The sequence below is a fragment of the Frieseomelitta varia genome, unplaced genomic scaffold, assembly GCF_011392965.1.
Source record: "Frieseomelitta varia isolate USP_RPSP 00005682 unplaced genomic scaffold, Fvar_1.2 scaffold_281, whole genome shotgun sequence".
NCBI classification, from domain to species: domain Eukaryota; kingdom Metazoa; phylum Arthropoda; class Insecta; order Hymenoptera; family Apidae; genus Frieseomelitta; species Frieseomelitta varia.
The window spans coordinates 212254-236731 of record NW_025110014.1 but is presented as its reverse complement, the minus strand read 5'-3'; the positions used below and the strand labels follow the sequence as shown (position 1 = coordinate 236731).

Here is a 24478-nt window from a genome sequence, read left to right as displayed (position 1 = left end):
GCCACTCCCGCGTTTTGTGTGTTTGCGAGCTTGCGCGCAAGAAAAAAGAAGAGAAAAAAAAAAGAAAGAAAAAGATTGGAATAACTCTTACGTCCGACCTAATCATACGTCTTGGGAGTAGTATCTCTACGTACACGCAACAGTTCTCCGCGGCTACGTAGTATGTATTGTAGTACGAGCTAAAAAGTTACTCCCCGCGTTGAGCCACGTACACGAACACGTACAGGGTCGCGCGCTGCGACGATTCCACGGAAGTTACACGATTCCGAGGGAGGATCGCGGTCATAGAAGTGACGGAAATATAAAAGTCGCTTCGTCCGACGAGTTCTATAAATGGTAAAAAAGTGGTATAAAATGAAACGGACACACATAACGAGTTCGTGGCAATAAAAAATACATTCGAGAAAACAGCTCTACCTCGAAATGATGCGACTCGCGTCGAAATTGTTGCCTCGCTCCGCTAGTCGCTCGGGCCGCGTCCCATCGCGAGATGCTTTCGATTCGGTTCGTCGCGATCGATCCTCCTGCCTGGCTCGCTCGATCGAGCGACGAAGGATCGTTCGCGTTTCATTCGCGAGGATCTGCTCATCGAGGATCGTTGCCCCGCGTATTTATTGACGCGCGGATAATCGTGTACGTGTGTCTGCACGTAATTACCTAATATGCGCGCGCGTACGTGCGTGACGCACCTACGCGGCGCATGCATACGTATGTCACCTTACATACGTAGATTACTTAGAACGTACTTACTTAACGGATTAAGTCGCACCAGTCTCCGGTAGTGAACCGTTTTTTTTTTTTTTCTTTTTTTAATCTTCGTTCGAAATAAAAACCTTTCCTCCTCGACTCTTTATTCTTTTTCGTGCACGTGCGCCGACGCTCGTAGAATACACACAGTCACGCGGTCTCGCACACGCAGATTCACGCGATTCTTCGTCGTTCCGCTCAATCACATGTACACTCGAGCGCCATCCGAGCGACCATCGTCGAGTTCTCGATCGACTCGTTCTTAGAATTTTTCTCGTTTTCCGTCGGCTTCATCTCGATTCGTCGGTCTCGAACTCTCTGTTCCTTTTTCCTCTTTTTTTTTTGTATTCTCTCTTATATTTAGTTAATTTTTTTTTTACTATGTATATATATATATATATTTATATGTATGTATATATGTATGTATATAATGGTGGCTAAATTGACAAGTGTTCAATCGAAGGTATTCTCTTCTTCTCTGTTTAAAGACCTATAAGGTAGGTACCTAGGCTGGCAATGTTGAAAGTATGCACGCTCGTGGATTCGCAATTTCTAATTTTGTTCAATTTGGTTTCTCTGTTTATTTTCGTTTCGTTTGTTCTCTGTTTCTTCATTTCATTCGTTCCTTTTTTTTTCTTTTTCTTTGTTTTTTGTTCTCTGCCAGCCGGTTCATACGGTTTTCCATTCTCGATCTCTCGCGTATCGTGAATAATATAATACGGTCGCCGTTGTTGTCGTCGTGATCAAACATGGGGGACGAAAGTCAGCGATGGGTCGCGCAAAAATCGAAGATCACGTCGCAGGGAGATTTACGATCGGCGCGCAACGATTGGAATGTCACGAAGTAGTCACAGCGCGTTTTACCCGCTCCGACCGGTGTCTGACCAGCCACTGTCTCTATCTCCTGTCCGAACGAAGCACAGAGGCGCAGGCTTGTTTGTTTGCTCTTCGTCGACGTCTTTTGTCCGGGCACTTTCCATTTCGCGTTTGAAACGTTGCTCGCGATCGAGTTGGCCGTTCCCTTAGTATCGTTCTCGCTTCGATCTTCTTTTGTTCCTCTTCTTTTACAATTCCGCTCCGTCGATCCATGGTACGCTGATGTCGGTTTAGCTTGTACAGCTTCGCGTCGAAGTAATCACAGCGTTATTTTTAGTCCGTCGCGCACTTAGGACTTTCAGTCCTGCCGGAATATTCATTTCTTTTTTTTTTTTTTTTGTTTCAATTATTCTCTGAGATCAATTTCGTAGTCCCTTCTCTGCGAACTGGTCTCTCACCCCCTGACCCACCCCCTCTTACCGATACTTTCGCACGTTTGTCTTTGACCGCACGTTTCGTCTGTCGTACACGCGCGATCGTACACGCCGTTCCCTTCGTTTATTTCGCTTCCTCGAGAAGCACCAGATCGTCCGCTACGACGTCGCTGATGTGCAGGTAAATGATCCAGTACATCAGGTTGAAACAGACGAAGCACACAGGAAACACGATGCGGGAGTATTTATCGATATCCGATGGCGTCATACCTGGCAAGAAAAATCAATTTATGCGTTATCTTGCTTCGTCTGACGGAAAATTCAAGCACATATATATATATATATATATATATATATATATATATATATTTACATAATATTTTTTTTTTAAGAAATTGATAATCGTGGTGTAAATGTACTTTTCTATTAATGCATTGGTATCTTACTTCTTGCCGGAGGATAATTTTACCATTGACTGTGGATGGGAAAAGGCTTGAGTAGAGTTAATTCGTAACAATTAAACATCTTTCTACGTAGCTCTCTGTGTAATATTTTTTCAGTTTTGTTTCTAAGCGTTCTCTATACTTATCGATCTCTACACTGCCAATTTAGCTAAAAGGTGTGAGAACAGGTAACCTAGGGAATTAGACAAACTTCGGTTTCTTCCGTTGAAATGGAAAATCTCGAAATAAGTCGATAGGTTGGGTGACGGGGGAATATTTGATCGTACCGTAAAGCTTGCTGATATCCTTGCCAGGATGAATGAGATGTTGCGGCGCCGGCGCTGCCTCCTCGTCGGCTCGTCCGTTTATGGTGTTCTCGAGCGTTCCGCCTTTGCTGTGTGCCTTCGGGTCGTGCACCTTGAACCGCACCTCCTGGACAACACGGGACCACTTACAAGAGACACGGCAGTTCGGCGTGGGGTGTCCTTTTTCGAGGAGAACCCCTTACTTTGGTAAATTGGCATGCGACATCGAGGATGGACAAACGCGTACTCTACTGTCTCAGTTTTTCATCTTTCTCCACAGTGGCTCACAAAACGTATTCGAACACTCGTAGACTCTTTACGAATAGGTGTGTATTGTAAGAAATTGTATTTTTTTTTAGATTTCATTAGCGACAATGAACGAGACAATGACTGTCGTGATTAAATTAGTGAGGTTCGGAACAAACCTGAAGACTTGAGAACAGTCGAATAATAATAATTACGACTGTCGTGTTTTATTCTTGCTCTAATGAAACTTCGTATATTTTATACAATACGTACAATGTATACGCGAAACTTTCCGCGGTCAATGTTTCAGATTCTTCCGTGAGTCACTGTTGGGCCTCAAATTCCGAGAGACTCACCTTGCTTTAGGTCTATGACACGCGACTTCTTTATTTTCCGTTGTTCGTCTGTGGCTCGAAATGTAATTGAATTCTAACGAGTATACGAGGCGGATTCCGCGCAAATGTAAACTTCGCGTTCGCGTTTAATCACGCTTGAAAGTAGAGAACAGAGAGAAAAGACACCGGAGCAACGTCGTTGTGCTTTTATCTACGTGTCATTTTCATTATCGCCCTTCGTCCTTTTTCCCTTTGCTGTGCACTATTTTTCTCTCTTTCTTTCTTTCTCTCTCTCTCTGCCGAAGCTGTAATACCGGCCGATGAAATGAGCCGTGCGACACGAGGCGTTGTTTATATCCGAGTGCGCGCCGCGGTCTGCAAGACGTGTCAAAGAACGAGTAATTAATTCAGTAGAGAATTAATTAAAACGCGTTATCCTATGCGACGGCACCGCAGTGCCATCCATCCGTCGGCACCGCCTCCTTTCCAGTCTTCTTTCTGTCTCTCGTCTCTCCCTCGGCCCTTCCCCTTTCCCACCTTGCGTTCCCTTTAATATTTTTTCGTTCTCGTTTCACAATCCCCGAGATTAAAAGAAAATTTATAGTGCATTGCATGTCCGGGCACCAACACCGTCGCTGACCGGCGTAACACGACCGAATGGGAATTCATTTCGCAGAGCCTTTTAGCTTTTGACCTTTCGCGGCTCACTCGTTTTTTGAACTACAAAAAAAAAAGAAATATTTCATTTTTTCCCTCTCTCTCTCTCTCTCTCTCTGTTCTTTTTTCTTTCTCGCGAAGATCGAGCCTTCGGCTATCGTGAAGAAACTTCACGCACGGAGTTCCCCGTGGTCGTGTAACCACGTTCGTGTCGTGTAACGTTAAAACTTGGAACTTGCAAAAAAGTAGCAAAAAATAATCGATGGTACATGACGATAAAATGGCAATGCTGGTCTAGCGAAAATAACGTGACTAGCTCTAAGGTGATCGCTATTTACGATAACGACTATTCTACAACGGCCAGAAATTGCTTTCTTTTCTCTTTTCCTTTCTCTCTCTCTCTCTCTCTCTCTCTCTCTCTCTCTCTCCCTCTTTTGTTCGATTAAACTACGTGGCTAAAGGCATAATAACGCGTATGGAATGCCGATGGCAACAGAAACATTCTAATCGGAACGAAAGACGAACGGGGCGCGACAGATTGGTCGATATTACACTCACAGTTTGCTTAGGCGCGTGATCTCCGTGATCACCGGGTACTCCAGGTGGTCCTGGATTCTCCCTCGCTGTCTTCATACTTTCCGCTATCTTTTGGAATCGGTTCTTTCTCATTTGAATCCTCTTTGCCATGTAGCCCACCGTCGCGTATTCTACGAACACAAGAGAACCATTGCAGATAACGAAAACAGGATACGCGTGTGACAATCATAAAAAAGGAAAAGAACTCGTACAATCGGAGGATTTCCCTCCGTCGCGAAGAAACCGCGGTAACCGTATAAAGATCACGTGATATCGAGAACGAAGGAGATTCGCACGCGAGAGGATACTTACCGAGCAACGAGGCAAACACCATGACGAAACACGTTCCCAGATAAACGTCGATGGACTTGACGTAGGAGATTTTCGGCAATGCCGCGTTCGTTGACGACATAAGGGTGGTCATGGTGAGCACAGTGGTTACTCCGAGGGCCACCCGAGCGGGGGTCGCGTTACGGTTCAGCCAAAAGCTCACCCACGAGATAATGACGATCAAGCCGGAGGGAATGTAGATTTGAATCAGGTAGTAGCCCATCGACCGTACGAACTGGATCTCGCAGGCCAGCCGCGAATAATTTCCTACGATTAAAAGATCGACAGTTAAGACAGGGGGACGGAGAGGCGCCATGAAATGTCTCTTTCTGTTCCCTTTGGTCGTCGTTACTTTCATTTTTTTCTTTTTTCCATGTCTCTCTGTTTCACTCTGGCCTCTTGTCATTTTTCATACTTCCCTTTTTTTTTTCCTTATAATCTGTATCTCTCTCTTTCTCTTTTCACCTTCCCCTCTACAACTTTGCTACGATATTTATCCACTACGAGGAAAAGCCAGGGAGAATGTTCTTTCTCTCTTTGTCTGTCTTTTTTTCTTTCTCCCTTCATCTCGTCGTTTCTCTTCGTTGCGTCAAAGTCGTTGGGCAAAGTTTTCGTAACGTTGATGGATCTGGTGCATGTGCTTGATAATACGGAGGGTATCGCGCGGAGCGTATCTCGTAAAAAGAGCGTATCTTTAACGTGGGGTCGGCAGCCAGGCGGAAAAGACGGAGCGCGAGGAATCGGCGTGGATAGAAAATCGAGTTGTTGCCTGGCTGCTTGCAGTCGGTTTGCAGTGCTTCTTCCTTTGCATCGTTCCCATTACGAATCGCGGGGGAAGAATCAGCGACGTTCACGGAAGGAAAATGGGATTTGCCTGGTGGGTCTGATTACAGCTCGGCTCTCACGGTTATGAGCTTGGTCGTTAGCTTCGAGCAGATGGAACTTCAAAGAAGGGAAGTTCCGCTGCGCGGAAGAGGGTAACGATGGCGGTGTCTTGCGGTGAGATTATTCGCGTGATGCGTCGGTACCGGTGCGAACGACGACTGCACCGCGCGTGTCTCCTGACTTAGAAGATATTAAGTCGAGCTTTAATGAAATTGCACGAGTTTCAAGGTGAAACTCGTTGAGATATCTTTCCATCTTCTCCGTCATCTTGAAAAAAACGTTTTTCTTTTCAAATACGCGGAAATCTCATCGACGAATCAACGTTCGTACGAACTTCTAGGAATTATTAGAATAATCAAAATCACTGAAAATTATGAAGACAGGACTTCATTGAAATCGTTAAAGTGGGAATTAGGAATAGTCAGATAAATAATAATCTATCGCAACGAGTGTGAAAAGTAACGACGAAATGAATTAAAAATGTCTTCTCAATGTTCGTCAAAGTCGTATTGGATCGTATGGAGGGCCAGATCGCGAGAAAGAGAGAGATATCGATCGATCGATCGACGATTGCTCAACGTAGAGTAATGTTGCTGCGAGCGACATCGTGGCTGCGGACATCGGATAGCGCAAACGTGTCTCTCCACCTTACCCATACCGTTAAAAGCGAGGGTTGAGTTATTAATGTTTTTATTTATTTATTTATTTATTTATTTTTTTGATTGTTGGTGGGGGTGGGGTTCTATTCATACGTTACCGGTAGTTAGACTAATCTCCATGGCTCGTTGACGATGACCAAGGACCTTGAACTGAGGCAGGGAGACCTCGTTGCTGACACCGACGCTGTTCGGGCCCTCGTTCCACTTGTACCGGATGTCCCTCATCGTGTATCCGACTGAAAAAATAGAGAGACCCCCCGCGGTTGGTACGTACCTTCGCGGAAGCCCTCAAACGCGTTTCAGCTCCGAGGGGGCCTCCACTTACCTCGCACCCCCGTCAAAACCCCAACAAGTCCGCTCTCTTTATTTCCCTCTCTTTCTCATTATATACATACACGTGTCTGTTTAATTTTTTTTGTTTTTTTTTTTATTTTCATTTTCTCTCATTCGTCATGTTTTCTCCTTCAGTTCGAGTACGTGTCTCGTAGTAAACTCATTATTATTCGTTCCTTTCTTCTCTGTTCGTTTCATTCTCTGTTCTCTCCTCTATCTATCTGTCCCAATTCATTCGTTCTTAATCTTTGATTTTCTCACGAGAGAATCACCATTCAATCGGGGACGATAATCCGTTTAACGGAGGGAGGGGGAACAATAAAGATCAAACACGAGCGCAAGAGGATGTGCAAGCGGAATTTATTAGCTGTTTGTTTGTTCTCTTTTTCTTTCTTTCTTTCTTCCGTTTTTTTTCTTTTTTTTGTTTTTTGGTGTGGTGATCTTTTCAATCGTCGTGGACGATCGAGAAAAAAAGGATCACGCAAAAGTTTTTCGTATTCCTTTTTTCTTTCTTTGAATTTTTCTGAGAGCCCGTCCGTGTCGGTTTGATCTGATGTTGTGGGTGATTCGTCGGAGGTTGACTCGGTACTAATTTCTCCTTTTCGAATGTCAAATATCACGGTAATCTCGAAATAGTTGCCATATCGCGTGGTCGGTTGATCCTGAGTAAAATAGTACGTCGTCGACCTCTGACCAGTGATAAGGGATCAAATCGGGAATGATGGATTCCTATGACTGGGAGAGTTTTCGTCTTCGTCCTTTGTTCCGTGGAGTTAAAGATCGATGAAGTCGATTGATTGGTCGATCGGTCGAATGAGTTAGCCCCGGGGACGATTTCGTCCTAGCGGGTAAGCTCTTCCTTGATCGAAACGATCGATTGTGTTCGCGGTAGAAGGCGACACGATGATCGGTGCATATCGGTGCGAGTCAATAAACAGAAAAGAAAAAAAGAAAAGAAAGGTACGTTAAAATCAAATCAAAAAAGGAAAGGAAAGTATCAGAATATTTATATATATATATATAAATATATAAATATATACATATAGAGACACACGTGTGAGAAAAAAATATAAGAATGATGGAAAAGGAAAGAACAACAGAACGCTTCACACATATCGTACTGTATATAACGGGCGTGTACACGCGTGTGACAATTATGTTACAACAAGTAGTCAATAATTATTTAATCATCTGCGCGAGCCTTTTGGACGAAGTTCAGAAGGAAGAACTAATAAGAGGGGGATATCTACCTGTAGATAGGTGTATGGTTGAATGTCGTTGCCTGTGACCGAGCACGCGAAACTGCGGTAGTTCCACCTCGTTCGAGATGCCGACCGACTGTAGGCCGGCGTTCCATTTGTACCGAATATCGCGCATTGTGTATCCAACTGCCGGGAGAACAAGAACACAAATATCTTCGCTCTAACATACAATAATTAGACACTCAAGTTTTGTGTGGTGGGTATTAAGAGGACTTTTCAGGTGGACAGGGGTGTGAACAGGGTTGAAACTGTTCGAAAGTTCGGAGGTTCGGGTTGTCGTAAGTGGACAAGGGACGTAAAGATAGAAGCAAAAAATTGTATCTAGCACCCTAAACCGCTTTCACAATGAAAGTGTCTATCGCTATATTATTTACATCATCCATGTGAAACACCTTTTGTACAACTCGTATCGTTCTATTCTATATTTCTACGTATGGATCGGCTTAAGGTGCGTTTCTGCGCTGCAAAAAATCGTTGGCGTATTCGAGCTCTAGGCGTTGAATGTATAAATCGGTCGGCCGGAGTGACTGGCGACAGACCAGTCAGTTCGGCCAATTCGTCGAACGCGACTAAAAACGCGACGATACTTTGGATCGTTTGCGCGTGTGCAGCGTTTGTAATCGTCTTTTATGGACGTATAAAAAGTCCTCCCTCGCCACCCCTGTGGGGGAGGTGGTGGCGGTGGTGCAACTTCATCCATCGTTTAATCGTCGTTTAATAAATTCTCGCGTTTATCCGTCAATGCTATCCCGGGTGTCCCGGTGATTTACTTTCCATACGTCCATAATTTCCCTCGCAAAAAATTCGTTCGCACGAGGAACGGTACGAGCTGTCGAGGCCAACGCGAGGCGAGGAACGCGAGTTGTATATATATCCGGATAAATAATAACCGAACGATGGACAAATATCCCCCGTGTGTCGGGGGATAATTTATCGAAACGCGGATGGGACAGCGTTGCCGGTCTTAAGCGCGCACTTCCAACGCGCCGAGAACGTCGCACATGGTATGTATTTGCCTCGCGATCGACGGCGAATTTTCTGCGATCGATCGGAATTCGCACCTATTTATGTTCCTCTAATTCCTCGGCGCGGCCTCGAGCGTGCACATACCGGCCCGAGAAACATTCCTCCGTAACTGAATCTTAGGTGATTACGATCGTTACACCGCATTCCAGGCACCAAAGTGGCATTCCATCGCGGCGTCGGCCACATTGCGCGAACATCGGCGAAACGTGGATTAAGCGATCCCCACGACCGAGTATTCGAGATTAACTGCTTTTGTTTTTGGAACACGGAAATACTATCGCCGTTTCCCGTTTCCGTTTGCTCATTTTCAGGCTGGTAAATGCCTCGCCTGGTAATTCCGGCCCAGCGCGGGCCGAATGCTTTGCCGCTCGGCAGATTTATCTGTACGATGCTCGCGACTTTGGCGTGTGTCGATTGCCAGCCTGATTCCGATGTTTCCCGATGCACGAGCGAGTCTTGTTAACGTTCAACCGGCTGCTTTCAGCCGGGTGATCGCGTAATTCAATCGTCCCGGGAGTTTCGACTAATTTATCAACTATCGATTTTTCTTCTCTAGCTTGTTTCTTGTTCTTCTTTTTCTCTTTCCTCTTCCTTTTTCTAATTTTTTTTCTTTTTTCCCTTAAAGCGATTCGTTGCATTTCCAATTTCTTTTTCCAAAAAATCGACGCGTTTGTCTTTTAAAAGATTTCCTATCGATACTTTCGCCTTAGTATTTATCTGTCGCACTTCGCGTCCGAAACACCGACGCGCTTTAGAAAACACATCGTCCGATACAAAGGTTTTAAATCGCTTTTTTTTTTTTTCTTTTTTTTAGATTTTGACGAAACCTTTGTCAAAGTGAAGCGTCATTACTCCGCGTCCATTTGTATCTTACAAAATATTTTCGGAAAATATTTCTTTTTCGCCAATGTTCGCCGATGTACGCGCGTGTAGCGCGCGCGAGCCGATTGCACGTCGAAAGGTTATTTCTTGTTTATCCCTTTCTCCTCTCGATAAAAAAAAAAAAAAAAAATTGTCCTGGACTGGGGCAACGTTAAGCATTACGGGGCTGAAGGGGTGCGGAGGGAAGAGGGGCGGGAGAGATCAGCGCGGTGACCGGCGAAATACCGTATAAGAAAAGGATGGTTCCGGCAACATTAGCAAAGAGTAACCGTATAGGATCGTGGTGGTGGTGGTGGTACCAAGTTCGGGTTATATAAGACGATAAGTGGAAAGTGTATAAAGTAGATATGGAGAAGCGAAGAAAAAAAGTTTCGTGCCTCGGCATGCGGTGGTTTGTGCGGGATTTGGAAAATACGTGGGTGGATTTGGCGCGCACACACACACACACACCAACACACACACACACACACACACACACGTACAGGTAGACAAAATATATTCACATATACGTATACATGCATCAGCATATACAATCGCATGCTTCGTGCCACGTAATTTTGTACGTCATGCCCGATGCCGCATGCTTTGTGCTTTACCAGTGACACGAATTCTGAACACGGAATTTAACTTCTTTTTACTCCCGGTGGAATGGTCGTTTGCAATATTCGCGTTCGTAAAGTATGCCATTATTGGATCCCATTCAGACTCGGGTCGAATTCGCTCGATCAATTTTCTAACGTTAACGATCGTTCGTATCCGTGCGCGATCATTCCTCTCGGAACGATTCGATTCGACGATCGAATTATTCAAATCGCGATAACGCGCTCGCGAACCGTGTACATCGTTCAAAGTGAGAAATATCTCGAAATCGAATTTCGCGTCTCAACTTGAACCCGGTTAGCACGAAACTTTGTCCAAGTTTTACGACTTTATCGCGTTTGAAACATCGTCCCGTGTAATTAGAAGAGAATCAGATTAGGATCTACTATCGCGATATTTAAGTTTTTAGTTCTTTCTAGTTCTTCGTTATTATCTTGAGAGAAAAAAAGGGAAGAGATACGTTTAAATCGAAATTAATACTTCGCCTCAGGCTTGACGAAAACCGGCGGTTTTCTGGTAAAAATACGTGGTAGATCACCGGCGACCCAAAGCGGCGCATCCCACGGGTCGTTAAAGATACGCACAAGTACACAAATAACAGGAAGCAAAAACTCGATGCCGACTAAAGTTGCGCAGTCGAAAATTCGGTCCTGGATTAAGAGAGCGGAACAAAATGTTTTCGTGCCAAAGGCATGCCGACTTTCATCTAGGGCGGATTATCATCAAACTACGGTACTATAAGTATGGTTAAGTAGCATACGCAAAAGTGGCCGGGGAAAATTGGGTACCAGTTTCATTGGAATATTAAGAGAGAGAGAAAAAAAAAAGAAACGAACAAAAGAACGAGAAAATCGTTTCTCGGACGTCAGAATAGATCATAAACAGATACATATTTGAAAAAAAATGGATATATATATATATATATATATATATATATATAATATATATATAATATAAATGGATATATATATATATATGTATATATATATCGAGCATACCGAGAACGGGGCCACGGCACGTCACCGTCGTGGCTAAAATGCTGCAGTCGTTTAGTTCTTACATGCGCTGGGCTAGATGCACAATGCGTTTTAATTCGGTCGCACCGTAGTCGACACGTCGTTTTTTGTGTTTTAGCCTCCTTCGGGGCTGGCCGTCGTCGGCCCTTACTACGTCCCCGGACACGAGGCTCAGTGCTATATGTCGGAGGCTTTTTAGAGGGGGGCCGGGGGCTTGGTTTTTGTGATAGTGATGGTCAAGTGGTGGTGGTGGTGGTGGTGGTGGTGGTGGTGGTGGTGGTTTTGTGACAGTGGCAAAGTGGTGACTTTCAGTGTATTCATGTAGCACACGTTCGTAAAGTTATCTCTCGTCGTCGGAGCGAAAGATGTAACAAAGGTTCAACGTTTCTGTTCGTTTTTCTCTGAGAAAAACAACTCTGACATTATAAACAGCCGTGCGTGTGCTCGATGGTTTTCTCAGGTTTTGTGCGATTTCTCCGTAATTTTGTTTCTTTTTTCCCTTTCTATTTTATCGTACCTTGTATTTGTTTCTCTATTTATTTTTTTTTTTTTCGTATGATTGATCGGATTTTTCGCATGATTGATCTCTGAATACCACCGTTTTCTCTGCGCGATATTACCCGATCGAGCGGAAGCTCGACGCGATAGCGAGACATTCGCTAGTTGTGCGAGTGCGGAGAAATTACACGAAAGTTTTGCCAAGACCGACGTGATAGTTCACAATGGTGGTTAAATTGGTACAGTGGAGACCCTTCGGAGGATGCTCGTAAATAACGTTCTACACTTACGTACGGTTATGTCACGCAGATTACAGATCGAAGATGCAGAAATTCGTACTTGTCTTCGAGAGAGAATCGCCATTCAACGAGAGAATAATCTCTTTACTTTTAATCTTCTACTTTTTCTTTTCTTTTCTTTTATTTTGGTCTTTTTTGATACTTTTTTTTTTTTTTTTTTTTTTTTTTTTTTTTTTTTTTTTTTTTTTTTTTTTTTTTTTTTTTAATGTCTATAAACCACCACGAAATGCGTCTGCTCTAGCTGCGTTAACGTCGGTCAGCTCGATATCCACCAACGGTGGATTAACGACCGACCGTATTTCTGCGTGATCGAGCTCACTACCTGTCGTTTGGAGTTACTGCAAATTGCACGTCCGCTCTCGTCGACGATAGCAGCATCGTGTAACGTCGAAACGCGATTACATTGGGAAACGTGGTAGCACAACAACGTTAATGCGCCACGTAGCAGGCAAAACATCATAAATTGGTTCGATAACAAAGGCCTGCAGCGTCGTTCTGTTGTTGTTGTTCCTTTTTTTTCCCCCGTTTTTTTTTTTCTTTCGCCCGGATTGAATGAATTTTCCGGCTTGACCAAGCTTGTTGTTGATGACCTGCGCCGGGGCCCGATAAATCGCAACGATAACGGGTGGACGGGTTACATCGGCCAGTAACGAGATTTACAAGCAACGACGCTAATGAATCGCGTTCGGGAAAGTTTAATTAATATCGCCTTGCTTCGTGTTTCGCATTCGGCGCGCACGGCTGCAAACGCGGCTCGCGAACGCTCCGCGTATAAAGATAGCCACGGGGGAGAAACTCGGTTGCGCAACACTCGAATGTTCAACGCGATTGACAACGATCCTTCATTTTCGTGCTAACGAAGGTGGCCGCCCTCCGATCGGAAATTCGGCGTTGTTTCAATTAGACGGGATTGTGAAATGTGGAATTTGTCAGGCGGATGAAGCTGTACAAATTAAGGTAAATTACGCGAGAACATTAGCGACCGACAGGAGAAATGAGAGAGAGAGAGAGAGACAGAGAGAGAGAGAATCGAGCATCGTCGAACGTCATCGAGTAATTTTCTATAATTGCACGTCGTTTTACAGGCAGATTCGAATCTACTCGCGTCCCGTTCGTGCGCGTTTCCGCCATTACGCTATTGCTTGTTACTAAAAGCGCGCTTTTACATCATTTTCCAGGAAGCGGAATGCTCGCGGAATGTTTGCCGAATGTTTCGAGCACGGTTGGAATCGACGATCGATGCCTCGTCCATTTACGTAAGTAGCGTCACAGCCTTGATATTAATCGTTGTTAATTACCATTTTGCGCGCGAGAGAGAGGGAGAGAGAGAGAGAGAGTGAGTGAGGAGTGGAAGGGGGAGAGGTGAAGGGTGCACGGGCCGCGACAGATCGGAACAGAAATACTTCTAACGACAGTAATAATTTCGCCGGGGACGAGGCTGGAGCAATTAAGGACGACGGCACGATCCGGCTTTCTACTCCGCGAAACTAATCAACGAACTTGGTCAAGTTACTTTGATATCTCGAGCGTCCGACTTCCGGCGGCCTTTCGTCGTATCCTGCAAACGACTGAGTTTTAATATAGATCTCTTAGCCGGAACGAGTTAGGCCGAAACTTTTTCCATTGTCCCCGGTATAGATTACCAATCTCCGTTGGACTTCTGGTATAATCAAAGGCACCGGATGCGTTTCACGACTCTTTTCTTTTTTTTTTTTTTTTTCTGCTCTTTATCGATTGTTTCTGCCCGTCCCGAAACCCGGTTTTACACACGTACATGATCCTCGACCTGAGCATCGTTGCGCGAAACGACGTCGTCGTGATTCAGCTGGTCGGTTCACCAGGTGTGTTCGTTTTAACATTCATTCGACCGTCGATAATATTGTATCGAATCGAGACGGATAGCTGGCTGGCCGGGTTATACGGTACAATTATTGATAACAGGGGCAATGATTTAATGGATGCTGCTATGAATGATCGGAGCTGCTGGCCCGATTATCGTTAACGAATCGACAACTTGTTCACGATGGATGGACGTTTTCTAACGAGACGACGGCTCGTCCACTTTTCCACGGATCGCGGATCCTCGAAGGCCAATCGATCGTTGCCAGCCCTCTCTCAAGCTCGAAGCACACACGATGCTTCTTCTCTTCGAAACGATCGAGAAGAAATTCGTTCATTCAGATTGATCCGTCGTGGTCAGTGGGGGTTCTCTTCCATACTGAATGAAGGAAATTTTCGTCGATCGAAAGAGACGGAAAGAAAGAAAGAGAGAAAGAGAGAGAGAGGCTGAGCATCCGGGCATCCTCTTTCGGTTTCCGCACACCCAATAATCGCGTGCAATTTGCAGCATGTGATAGTCGGCGCGAGCTCGTGTGACAGTACACGCATACACACGCACACGCAGGCCATTCGCGCTCTTACACATACACGCACAGAGGGATCCATAGCCGCAACATCTACACCCACGCCAGAAAGGTGGTTGGTTAGCTCTCCCGTACGTGCCACCGTACACTGGTGTGTTACCCAGGGGCGTTAGCTTGTCTCTCGCTTTACCGAGACCTTTCTCGTGTTCTCTATGCGTTCTCGCAACACTATTAGCAGCCTAAACGCAGCGGCACGTCTAATTCGAGCCGTGTGTCATCGACTCGTTTTCGTGCGGAAGTCAACGTCAGGGTTGATTGCGTATACAGCGAGCGTCCCCGATCGAGACGGTCCCGTCTCGGCTATTGCGGACACGCTTCTCGTCAAGGTGCTCTTGTTGTTGTTCGTACACACTGTGTCTCGTTGCCGAGCCGCACGCGTGATCCGACTCGAAACGATCGAAATTCGGCCGAACAATCGCCCCGAACTGTTCCAGAATCGCGGATTCCATCTAGAGGGAATTAATCACGTTCTCGCTTTGTGTTTAAGTAAGTGAAATTATAACTCATAGCTGTAGCTTCTCGCGAGAAATTCGATCGAATTTGAAATTTACCGACGAAACGTTCGTTCTCTCGTTGTTTACCGACTCGTCTTCGAATTAGAATTTTCCGACGAAAGGTGAACACGCGGTCCGGCTCGGCAAGTTCACGATGTCACGTAGTTGGTAACAGTCATCGTGAATGGTATAGAAAACCCAATAAGAGTGAGCGAGAGAGCGGGTGAGTGAGCGAGTGAGTGAGTGGACGGAGTGAATGAAAATGATCCACGACGATGTCGCGGATCGTGTGACTGATTCGTGTGTTAGTGAGCGTGTTAAGTGGCGAGTGATGGACAGACAGACAGACAGATAGATAGATAGCTAGAAAGAGAGGGAAAACGGGGAAGATTATGGATCCGTGGATCTCGGGGAAATTTTCTTGGAGGAGAGAGAGAAAGAGAAAGAGAGAGAGAGAGAGAGAGAGAGAACGGGTTGGTCGCGTTGAAGGGGGTGGGCTGTAAGGTGTCGGGTAACGATATTTCGTATGAGCGTGTAAAAGAAGAACATACGAGGTTTTCTTAGGTTTCTTTCTCTTTTTGGTATCGTTTTTTTCACAATTTGTTCTTTTTACCCTGTCACGTTTGACGCAAATGTACACAGACAGAAGCGTCTTTCTGAGCTTATCTGAAAAAGGGGTTGAAAGCGATGTACAGTTGAGTTGCATTTAATCAACGGCAATCGACACTTGACCCAATTCGAAACGGTTTCTCCCTTTACAATTGTCGCGATGAAATGTTTTTATCCTTCGTTGACGAGAACGAATCGTTGACGAATCGGAAACTGGCAAGCGGAATCGCATTTAGAACGATTTGATTTTGATACTACGGCTAACGTCGATTGCCGTTCGCAAGATCGACACTGTTGATGCTCCGATGATTAATTCGAATCGTATGTTTCCATGTAACGTATGTAGCGTGTCTGTGTGTGACAGTGGACGGAGGCGAGGGTGTCGAACTTTTCTCAAATATATCGTCACTTCGCTTCGGCATTGTATATATGTATATATGCATTTATACACGCGCACGTGCGTACTTACAGCTCTCGATCTCGATATGGCAGAGCTGTCGATCCATTGGAAAGTATTGCAGATTCATTGGACACGATGCCGTGATCGTTAAACTGTAACAAACGCAAAAAAATTACTCTCAATCCATGAAACGAGAACGACGATGGACGTTTCTCTTTATACTTCAAAAATCCACGTGCGATCGATGCTAAATTTCCGCAAGACCAATTTCAAGCGGCGAGTTATCGTTGCAAAAATTCTCGAAAAAAAGGCAAAAGATTTACGTTTAAGTGTCGACATGTCGACCAGTCGTTTTCTCGTTTTCTCGTCGAGTCGGCCTTCGCTTCCTCTAGATTCGGAAGGCAATGTAATATAAAGCAACGAAAGGGTGCGCGCGTAAGGGAAAGTTAGGTATGCATGGATCGTTTGAATATAGCAGCACCGTTAATACCGGAACACTTGACGTTGGCTCAGAGGGGAATGGATCCGGATACGACCTGGTGTCGATGAAAGAAGGGGATGGAAACGACGAGGACCGATGCTCTTGGAAGAAAATTTGTCGCCGTTGGTACAATTGCTTCCTTGAATGTTTAGACGGTGGTTGGTAAGGAGTATTGAAACGGGGTTAAAATCGCATCTGAACGTGGCAGTTTTATCGCGCGCTCCTCCTCACGCCAGGATATATATTCCATTACTTGGAAAGTCTCCTTCGTTTGGGGAGGATTCGCCGACTTTTGTCGACGTCGTTGCCACGAGAATTACTGCTGCGTCTCGTGTTCGCAGAAATTGGCCCTAGGTCGAGGGTACTTTCCAAAGATTTTCGTTGGCGTTGAAACGTCGTCTACACGTTCTATCTCAACAGATTTAATCCGTGAACTTTTCGAGACTAGAAAAGATTTTTGTCTTTTCGCCAAGCAACGGCTATCGATTATTGACAATAAAAACATTATTGATAATAACTACATCTTTCCGCAAATTGAATGCGAAAGTTGTCAAACATGTGTCAAATTTGGTTCTCCTCGCTGGCGGAGTGTACCGTACCTAGTACTTACAACTACGAACGAAACGAATATGGTTGACACTCACCGTATACTACGTGTGATGCTTCCCGAGTGATGAATACGAATGAACTCGTTGCTGGTGGTAGCGATGTGAAAGTACGACTGCTTCTCGTTGACGAAGAACGTATCGGGCACCCAGATGTTCTTGATGAACTCCGAGCCGACGCTCAGTGTCTCGACGCCCGTCCGTTTCTTGAACGCGAGCCGCGGATCCGTCCAGAATTGCCGGAAGTAAAAATCCAGCGTGAAGTCCTGGCACGAGACACACACACACACGCCGTAATTCATTAGAATGGTGAACAACGGTGGTACGATACGACGCGGCGAGGTCGAGCGTGGAAAAACGTGAAGTTTAAAGTAAAATGGTCGAAATGGTCGAATTTCGGGCCTCGTGTAACGCCGCGCGAGATCGGCACGGTCTGAGTCGTCTGAGAATCACAATGGCCGCCGGTACAGTGCAACGTGACACGTTTCGTATAGACTGTAGGCTAACAGCGTTACGCGACAATGCCTTCGTTAAAAATAACGCTGTTTCGCCGGATGCGCGAGGAAGTGAGCGAATGCAAACCGATATCGCGGCTGGATAACGGACAGCCTCCCCATCTGACGCGTCTCTCATTCCCCCTTAACGCGAATAAATAGATCTGCATCGATTAAACAGTCTGATTCGATTCGATATCGTTGCACGTTCGTGTGCACACGCGTGTCTACGACAACGAGAATCGTGCTCTGTATTGCCACTGGAACACGCTGTACGACGAAAAAAAAAAAAAAAAAGAAAACGCGGCCGTCTTTCACGCTGTTGCTCGTTCTCCTCGCGTGTATCGTATTTTCTCTGTTTGTTTGCGAGGCGGGTAGTTCGTGGCGGGTAGTTCGAGGATGGTTCAGCGTCTTTCCGAAAGGACGTAGACGTCGCGAGAAAGAGACAAACGGAAAGAAAGAAAGAGAAATACGATTGTACGCGAGACAGACGCGGGGCTGAGACCGGGGTGGTTCAGGGGGGAACGCAAGCGAGACGTAACACGAAGAGGGAAAACGAAAAGAAAACGTGAAGCGCGAGACGCGATCGTTTAAGACAGGTAATTAATCGAGCGATCGATTAACGGGGGAGAGGAAACACAAAACTGAGATCGTGGACGTCGACAGGTAGCTCGACTTCTCCGGATCACGTGCCGTGGTTATCGTAACCCGCTAAATCGGCCACTTGAACACTCGCGTAACCTTATCGAGGTTCTTCTTCGACGTTTCGTTTTTCGACGTCACGCTGCCATTCGTTTGATCGGTGAACAAAGCGTGGTATGACGTCAGTTTTTCGTGAAGTTGTTGTCCATGTCGAAGTCGAGGGAAAATTACTTTCTTTTTTTTCTTTTCACTGCCTCGGTACTTTCGGTACAGTCGGCGCTGCATTTGTACGAATTTTCGCTCGCAACAAATGATTTCACGGGTTGGTTGTTCGGGTCCAAGTGAACGGAAGATCGTGAAACGCTCAATCAAAAATTTCACGCATGACCAAGAAACCGCGGCGCGATTGAATGGGCACGATTTTATATGAAGCGAGTATCGGCGAGTGAATGTATTTAATATTTAAAAGTATCGTCGTTTTAACTCGGATGCTCGCCGAGTGAAAACACCGTGATTCAACGCGGGTTAGAAATAGATTCTCGCGGAGAGGAGTTGCGCGTTCTGAAACATTCAAGGATCTTGGTTTAAAGTTTGATTACTTGGTTCGACTCGTCGAGCAGAAGAAAAAAAAAAAGAAAAAAAAAAAACAAAGGAAGAAATGATTCTCACGCGAGACCAGATCGTAAGTTCATCAAACGTTGTAGCGTGCTGTTCGTCGTAAATTTCCACTCACGAGGCGAGCAGCTCTCGTTTCTAAGAAGAAAGTTTAAGTGACCGAACGATCGTACAGCCGATTCCGATGGCTGAATTTATTATTCGAGATCGAGAAGTTTCTCGATTAGTCTATTATTAGCGGGGACGTAATTACACGGGAACACATTTAAACATGATTAAAGTTTCGCTGGTTAACGAAGACGCTCTATTAAAAGTTGGCTTATTGAAGACAAGTAACATCGCGTACATCGATCGTGCTATAAATCACCATACATTTGCATCTCGTTTGGGGAATTAAAAACCTTCCCATTGATTCCAGAATTTTCCATAGATTAGCATAGGTTTTCAAGATGGCTTATTCCGAAAAGGACGCCGAATATTTACGAGCGTCAAATATTTTTCATTTTTAATTTCATCGAGTTAAATACTACCGGACCTGACAAGTCCGATTAATTCGAAAGAGACCAGCAAGCTGCGAGCGTGAATGGCGAATTGCTGGTTACACGTTGTACGCTGTTCCTGAAATTCGGACCCTTATTTCCAAGTTTCGACGATAAGATAACTCGATAGAACTGGAAATTATACAGGTTGGAGCTGTGTATCGCTCGGGTACACCGTTCGCTCGCGTCGGATCTCTGTCGACGTGGTCGATCTCAGTAAGGGGAGTTCCGCGACGCGAGGGTAATTCCTGTGTACACGCGAAAGCGGTAAGGTGCATGGACCGTGTATATGGTGATTATATGTATTCCATATAGACTATTATTACTTGAGCAACACCACTAATACGTGCAAGCATGCTACAAGACGCTATATCGAAGCGACATGCACTGCCTAGTCCGTATTGCGAACAGAGAATCTTAAGTCTAATTATAAATACTTATGTCTAATCGAAACTTCGAACTCGACAACAGTAGCAACACGATATGCAGCAGGATATCTGAAAGTTGTTGGAATTTTAGTGTGACATTGATTACTTTTCTTTTCGGTCGTTTCATTTCACAACGCTCGTCGTCCAATGTGTATAGTATAGATTCATTCTTCCAAATACGATATATCGATCTCTCTCGAGATCAATTGGACTCACACTCGTAATGGACTCGTAACAAAGTCAAAGTGGTCAACTTCTGGACCGATGTGTCGATGCTCTTTCGTCTGTGAAAAACTTTGCTTTGCTGAATCGTCGGTCGTCGAAGCGTACCGAAAAATTGCCATACAAGAATTGAGCCGTGAATCTAAAACATCTTTCACGTGCTCTTTTGCGTCGTACACTTTGTCCGTAAGATCATATAATCGCACGGTGCATGAACACACGGTGCTCCGATTATATAGCCCAGTTTGTCCGATGCTTCTCGTCATTTCGCTCGGCGCGTTTACGCACGCACGTAAACACCTTTCTATAACGCTTGTGCTCTTCGCACTCGGATCGTTGGCGAGGACGCCGTGAAAATGATTTTTATGCGTGCGCGAAGAGATTGCCTGGAAAAAGTTTTGATTTAGGATGCCGGGAGTTCAGTGACAAAGGAAAAGGGATGGAAACAAATCGTGGGATCGTGCGACCGATAAATAACAATTGTCGCCATAAATTTCTGGATTCGCGTTGTACACGAATTCTCCCTCTTTTTTTTTTTTTTGTCATATTTTATCTCGTCCACACTTTATCGAGGATTTTACGACTATTACAAACGTAGAGCTGAAATTCTCGCAATTGTTATAGGTGTGAAATTTTGTTGAAAGGCAGGATATATATATATATATAGAGAGAGAGAGAGAGAGAAATTCAGGAAACTTTAGAAACGAACTTGGACATTTTACAGCTCCAATAACGGCTGACACTCACTCCAGCTATGCTGGAAAGATTTCAACCCGAGGCGACGCTTACCGCCGTCATCGACGTTGTATACGTTGCCGCGATATTTTTGTGACGTTTTCAAGCGCGGAAAGTTTTATGCCGGATAAACGTACGGATTTATGCTATTGCGATGCTTGGATACCGCTTCAAGGGTGCTGTTGGAAGACGAAAATAATAAAAATGATATACATAAACAGAAGCCTGTCTCGTTGTACTGTTTCATTCGGTATTAGTTAAACGACTCCGTTTGTCGATGCGGGAGCCGTGTTTTTCAGTAGGAAAAGTAGTTGCTATTTTTTTGCTCTACTACTTCTTTCACACGTACAACTTAGAATTAAATTTACCTTTGATACACGGTTACCGCAAACTCGCAAGATGTTAAATATAAATACCTTCCTCGGTGTGACCTAGAGCGATCTAAAGCGTGTTCGTGTCGAGAGTATCCGTTGTTAGATCGTCTTACGGAACTAAATACGAGTATCGTGATCTAAATACGAGGAAATTTCCAATGAACAACGTGTGTCCAATGTTTAACATGCAGGTTACTTTTTTGCGACTGGTACGCGAGGTTTTATTCCCGTATGCCCTGGTGAAGTGTACCCTTGAAGTGGTGCTCGCTCGCTCACAACGTGCGCTGCATTTCGATATCAGCCATCGTCTACTTTTCAACGAGCCATCCAGTTTCAAATGGTACTGCCGCGTCTTTCGCGACGGAGCGCAGCGCGAGCAAAGTTGCTCGTTGTTATATTAATTGGAGACTGTCTAGTGGTCATAAGTAGTTTCTGATGCGAACGCGAATCCGTGAATGCAACTTTAATTAAACTGGGCTCGAAAGTAACTCCGTTGTAACGTGGTGTTGATGTCACTTCGGGCGGAAGTTGTCATGGCAGCCGAGCTTTGCTTCGTTTGGCGTTTCTCCAGGCGCAGTGCAGTCGTGCCGTGATGCGCACTGGACGTCTAATTTGTCGTATTACGTATTTTGACGCTCGTTAACCCATTGATTTTGCAATACTTTGAGCATCTTCGAAACCTCCTTCTATCTCGGCGTCGGATGCTAATCTCGTTGCCCGAGGGCAAATGCCTCGAGATACTGTCAGCATACGAGCGTATGCGTTTCTGGAATAAACAGTTTTTCCGTCCTCGGGATTTAGTCGCGTTTAATCCGGAATCATGTTTCCCGAATGGCATCGTAACGATGCAACGATACGCTCGTCGAGTGTATCCGAGGACACTTTGCAACCTTTCCTTGGCAAGAGAAGAGAGTTCGCGGGCAGGCGGCAGTAGCTCAGACAAGCGTTTTGCCTACGAACATCGAGATAGAGAAGAAAGACAGGAAACGAGAAGTACGAGGCTACCAGAGCGGCGGAGTGTAACACAGGTAACGAAGCTGTTACATGTACACACACATATATATATATATGTACATACATACATATACGAGAGAAGCAATTTCAAAAGCAGAAGCTCGCAAGCGAATTGAAACCAAACGAAAAAAGAAAAGAGAAAAACGAGAAGAAAGAAAAAAAAAAAAAACGAAGGAAAGAAAGAAGAAGAGAAAACGAAGGAAAAACGCAACCAGCTGTGTGTGTGTACGACGAATGACGGAAGGCAAGAGAGGCTCGTACGAGATACGCTGGCTGGCCCAACGTGTAGTATATTCACATTGTGCTGTTTTGCGTCTCGACGAGTGGCCGGCCTGTGTGTACGCGTGCACATAATTCCTGGTGCGGATATACCTGCGTGTGGATATCACCATGTGCACGTGTATGCATCGTGCAGATCGCACGCATGCATACACACACACATTGAGATATTAATAATTAGAACGTGTACGGCGTCATAGTGATTCATAGCGACCAGAAGCGTACTGCACACACTGACAATGATACAGCTCAATATAGGTGTCGGTATCATATCCATAATGTAATATAAATATATATACATATACATATGAAATATATATATGCGTATATATATTTATGTATAGATATCTATAGACACGTGATATTTCGTATAATAATATGGATTTGTAGTCGCAACGTCGCACAAGCTATGTATGTATTCCTTTCTTTTTTGATACTCTATGCGTTCGTCGGCTGGCCAGAAGGAAGCTGGGATTCAGGGACATGAGATCTTTCTCGTTGGAGAATGGTTTCACGGACTCTCTCTTTTGCCACTGTTTTTTTCCGCTCGTCTTTGCACATTTTCGTCGTCGTACCCGATACGTCCGTCTGATAAACGCAGTGTCCAGAATCTGCGAGAGTAACAGGGGCGAAGAAAAGGAGGGAGCCTTCGTGTAGCGTCGTTCACGCGACGTTTTCTCGATGCGCCTACGATGGCTGAGAGAATTCTCGTCTTCCGAAGGGAGACAGTTGAAAAGGAGAGCAAATTGATAGGAAAATTGGCTACTTTGCTCGTTCCTCGGACAGTTGCCGAAGAGAGGAGACAAGTTCCTGATCAGACGATCGCCGACTAGATGGACTAGACTCCTCGAATCGGTACGAAAGGAGGCTTGGGAAGAGAAGAAGACAGACAAGAGGAAGATGGTAGACGAAGAGGAATATACAATGGAGGCTCGCCAACGGGTATAAAAATCGCGAGTCACGTCCCAGGTGACAGTGTCGACTTGATTTGGTTTCCGCACAGGGCTCAACACCTGGGGTCCAGTCTCGCACATTCAGTTCCAAACTCGCATTCTGAATGTCGATCGTGAATCGGTCGAACGCCTCGCCTCGATGCACGAGAGTTCGTTCGACGATCGAGAGATCGCAGCTTGTCCGCAACTTTCGTTCTTTGCTCTTGGTTCAGCGTTTCTTACTTCTTTCGTCCGCGCGTTGCTATTTAGCCGAACTGACAAGAAACACAATCTACGAAAAATTGGAATTTCGATTCGAGACGAGTGGTTAAATTACGTATGGGAAAGAACCCAAAAATTGAGCGTGAAATCGTGGCGGACAAAGATCGAGATCCAGTTTCGTGCCAATTTGAAACTGACTGCAGACCGGAACAGATATCTTTGAATACTACAGGAGTATACGCAATACACAATACGTCATATGATTACGCTATATACGTATCTTAAATATTGAGAAAGAAAATATATATATAGATATATATACCATACGTAACGCTGTATACACGCTTATATACGTATACATCTAAAGATTGCAAAAATACGTGTATGTTCTACGCGTATATATGCGTGCACCAACGTATGTGCGGCCAGCAGTACTCGAGTCGCGATTCCTCCGCTCTCGAGCTTTTTTTCTTTTCACTCGGAGCAGTGTCGTAACTTGAACTCTCGATTTCAACAGACGTGGGGAGGGGAGAAAATTTACGAAAATTTTGATAACGTCGCGAGTGTTCATCGTTTCTTTTGTGCGCGACGTTTTTTTCCCATCTCGGACCGATAACCCGG

General features: G+C 45.0%; 2 protein-coding genes across 12 annotated transcripts in view; one reads left to right on the top strand and one right to left on the bottom strand.

The window, feature by feature from the left end:
* LOC122529233 overlaps positions 1-24478 on the top strand; it is a 132613-nt gene that overhangs the window by 11532 nt on the left and 96603 nt on the right. For both annotated transcript variants that reach the window (XM_043655127.1, XM_043655128.1), the window contains one exon: positions 13528-13605. In XM_043655127.1, coding sequence (XP_043511062.1) covers positions 13528-13605 — 78 coding nt within the window. The remainder of the gene's footprint in view (positions 1-13527; positions 13606-24478) is intronic.
* The window catches only part of LOC122529227 (gamma-aminobutyric acid receptor subunit beta), an 83795-nt gene continuing 60927 nt past the window's right edge, over positions 1611-24478 (bottom strand). For 2 of the 10 annotated variants that reach the window (XM_043655108.1, XM_043655109.1), the window contains exons 4-11: positions 17401-17627; positions 16345-16427; positions 8017-8154; positions 6532-6669; positions 4872-5156; positions 4542-4690; positions 2728-2890; positions 1611-2267 (exon numbers count right to left, since the gene is read on the bottom strand). In XM_043655108.1, the coding sequence (XP_043511043.1) occupies positions 2122-2267; positions 2728-2890; positions 4542-4690; positions 4872-5156; positions 6532-6669; positions 8017-8154; positions 16345-16427; positions 17401-17627 (1329 nt within the window). In that variant the 3' untranslated portion in view covers positions 1611-2121. The remainder of the gene's footprint in view (positions 2268-2727; positions 2891-4541; positions 4691-4871; positions 5157-6531; positions 6670-8016; positions 8155-16344; positions 16428-17400; positions 17628-24478) is intronic. The other 8 variants (XM_043655113.1, XM_043655112.1, XM_043655114.1 and 5 more) reach the window with 5 other exon arrangements.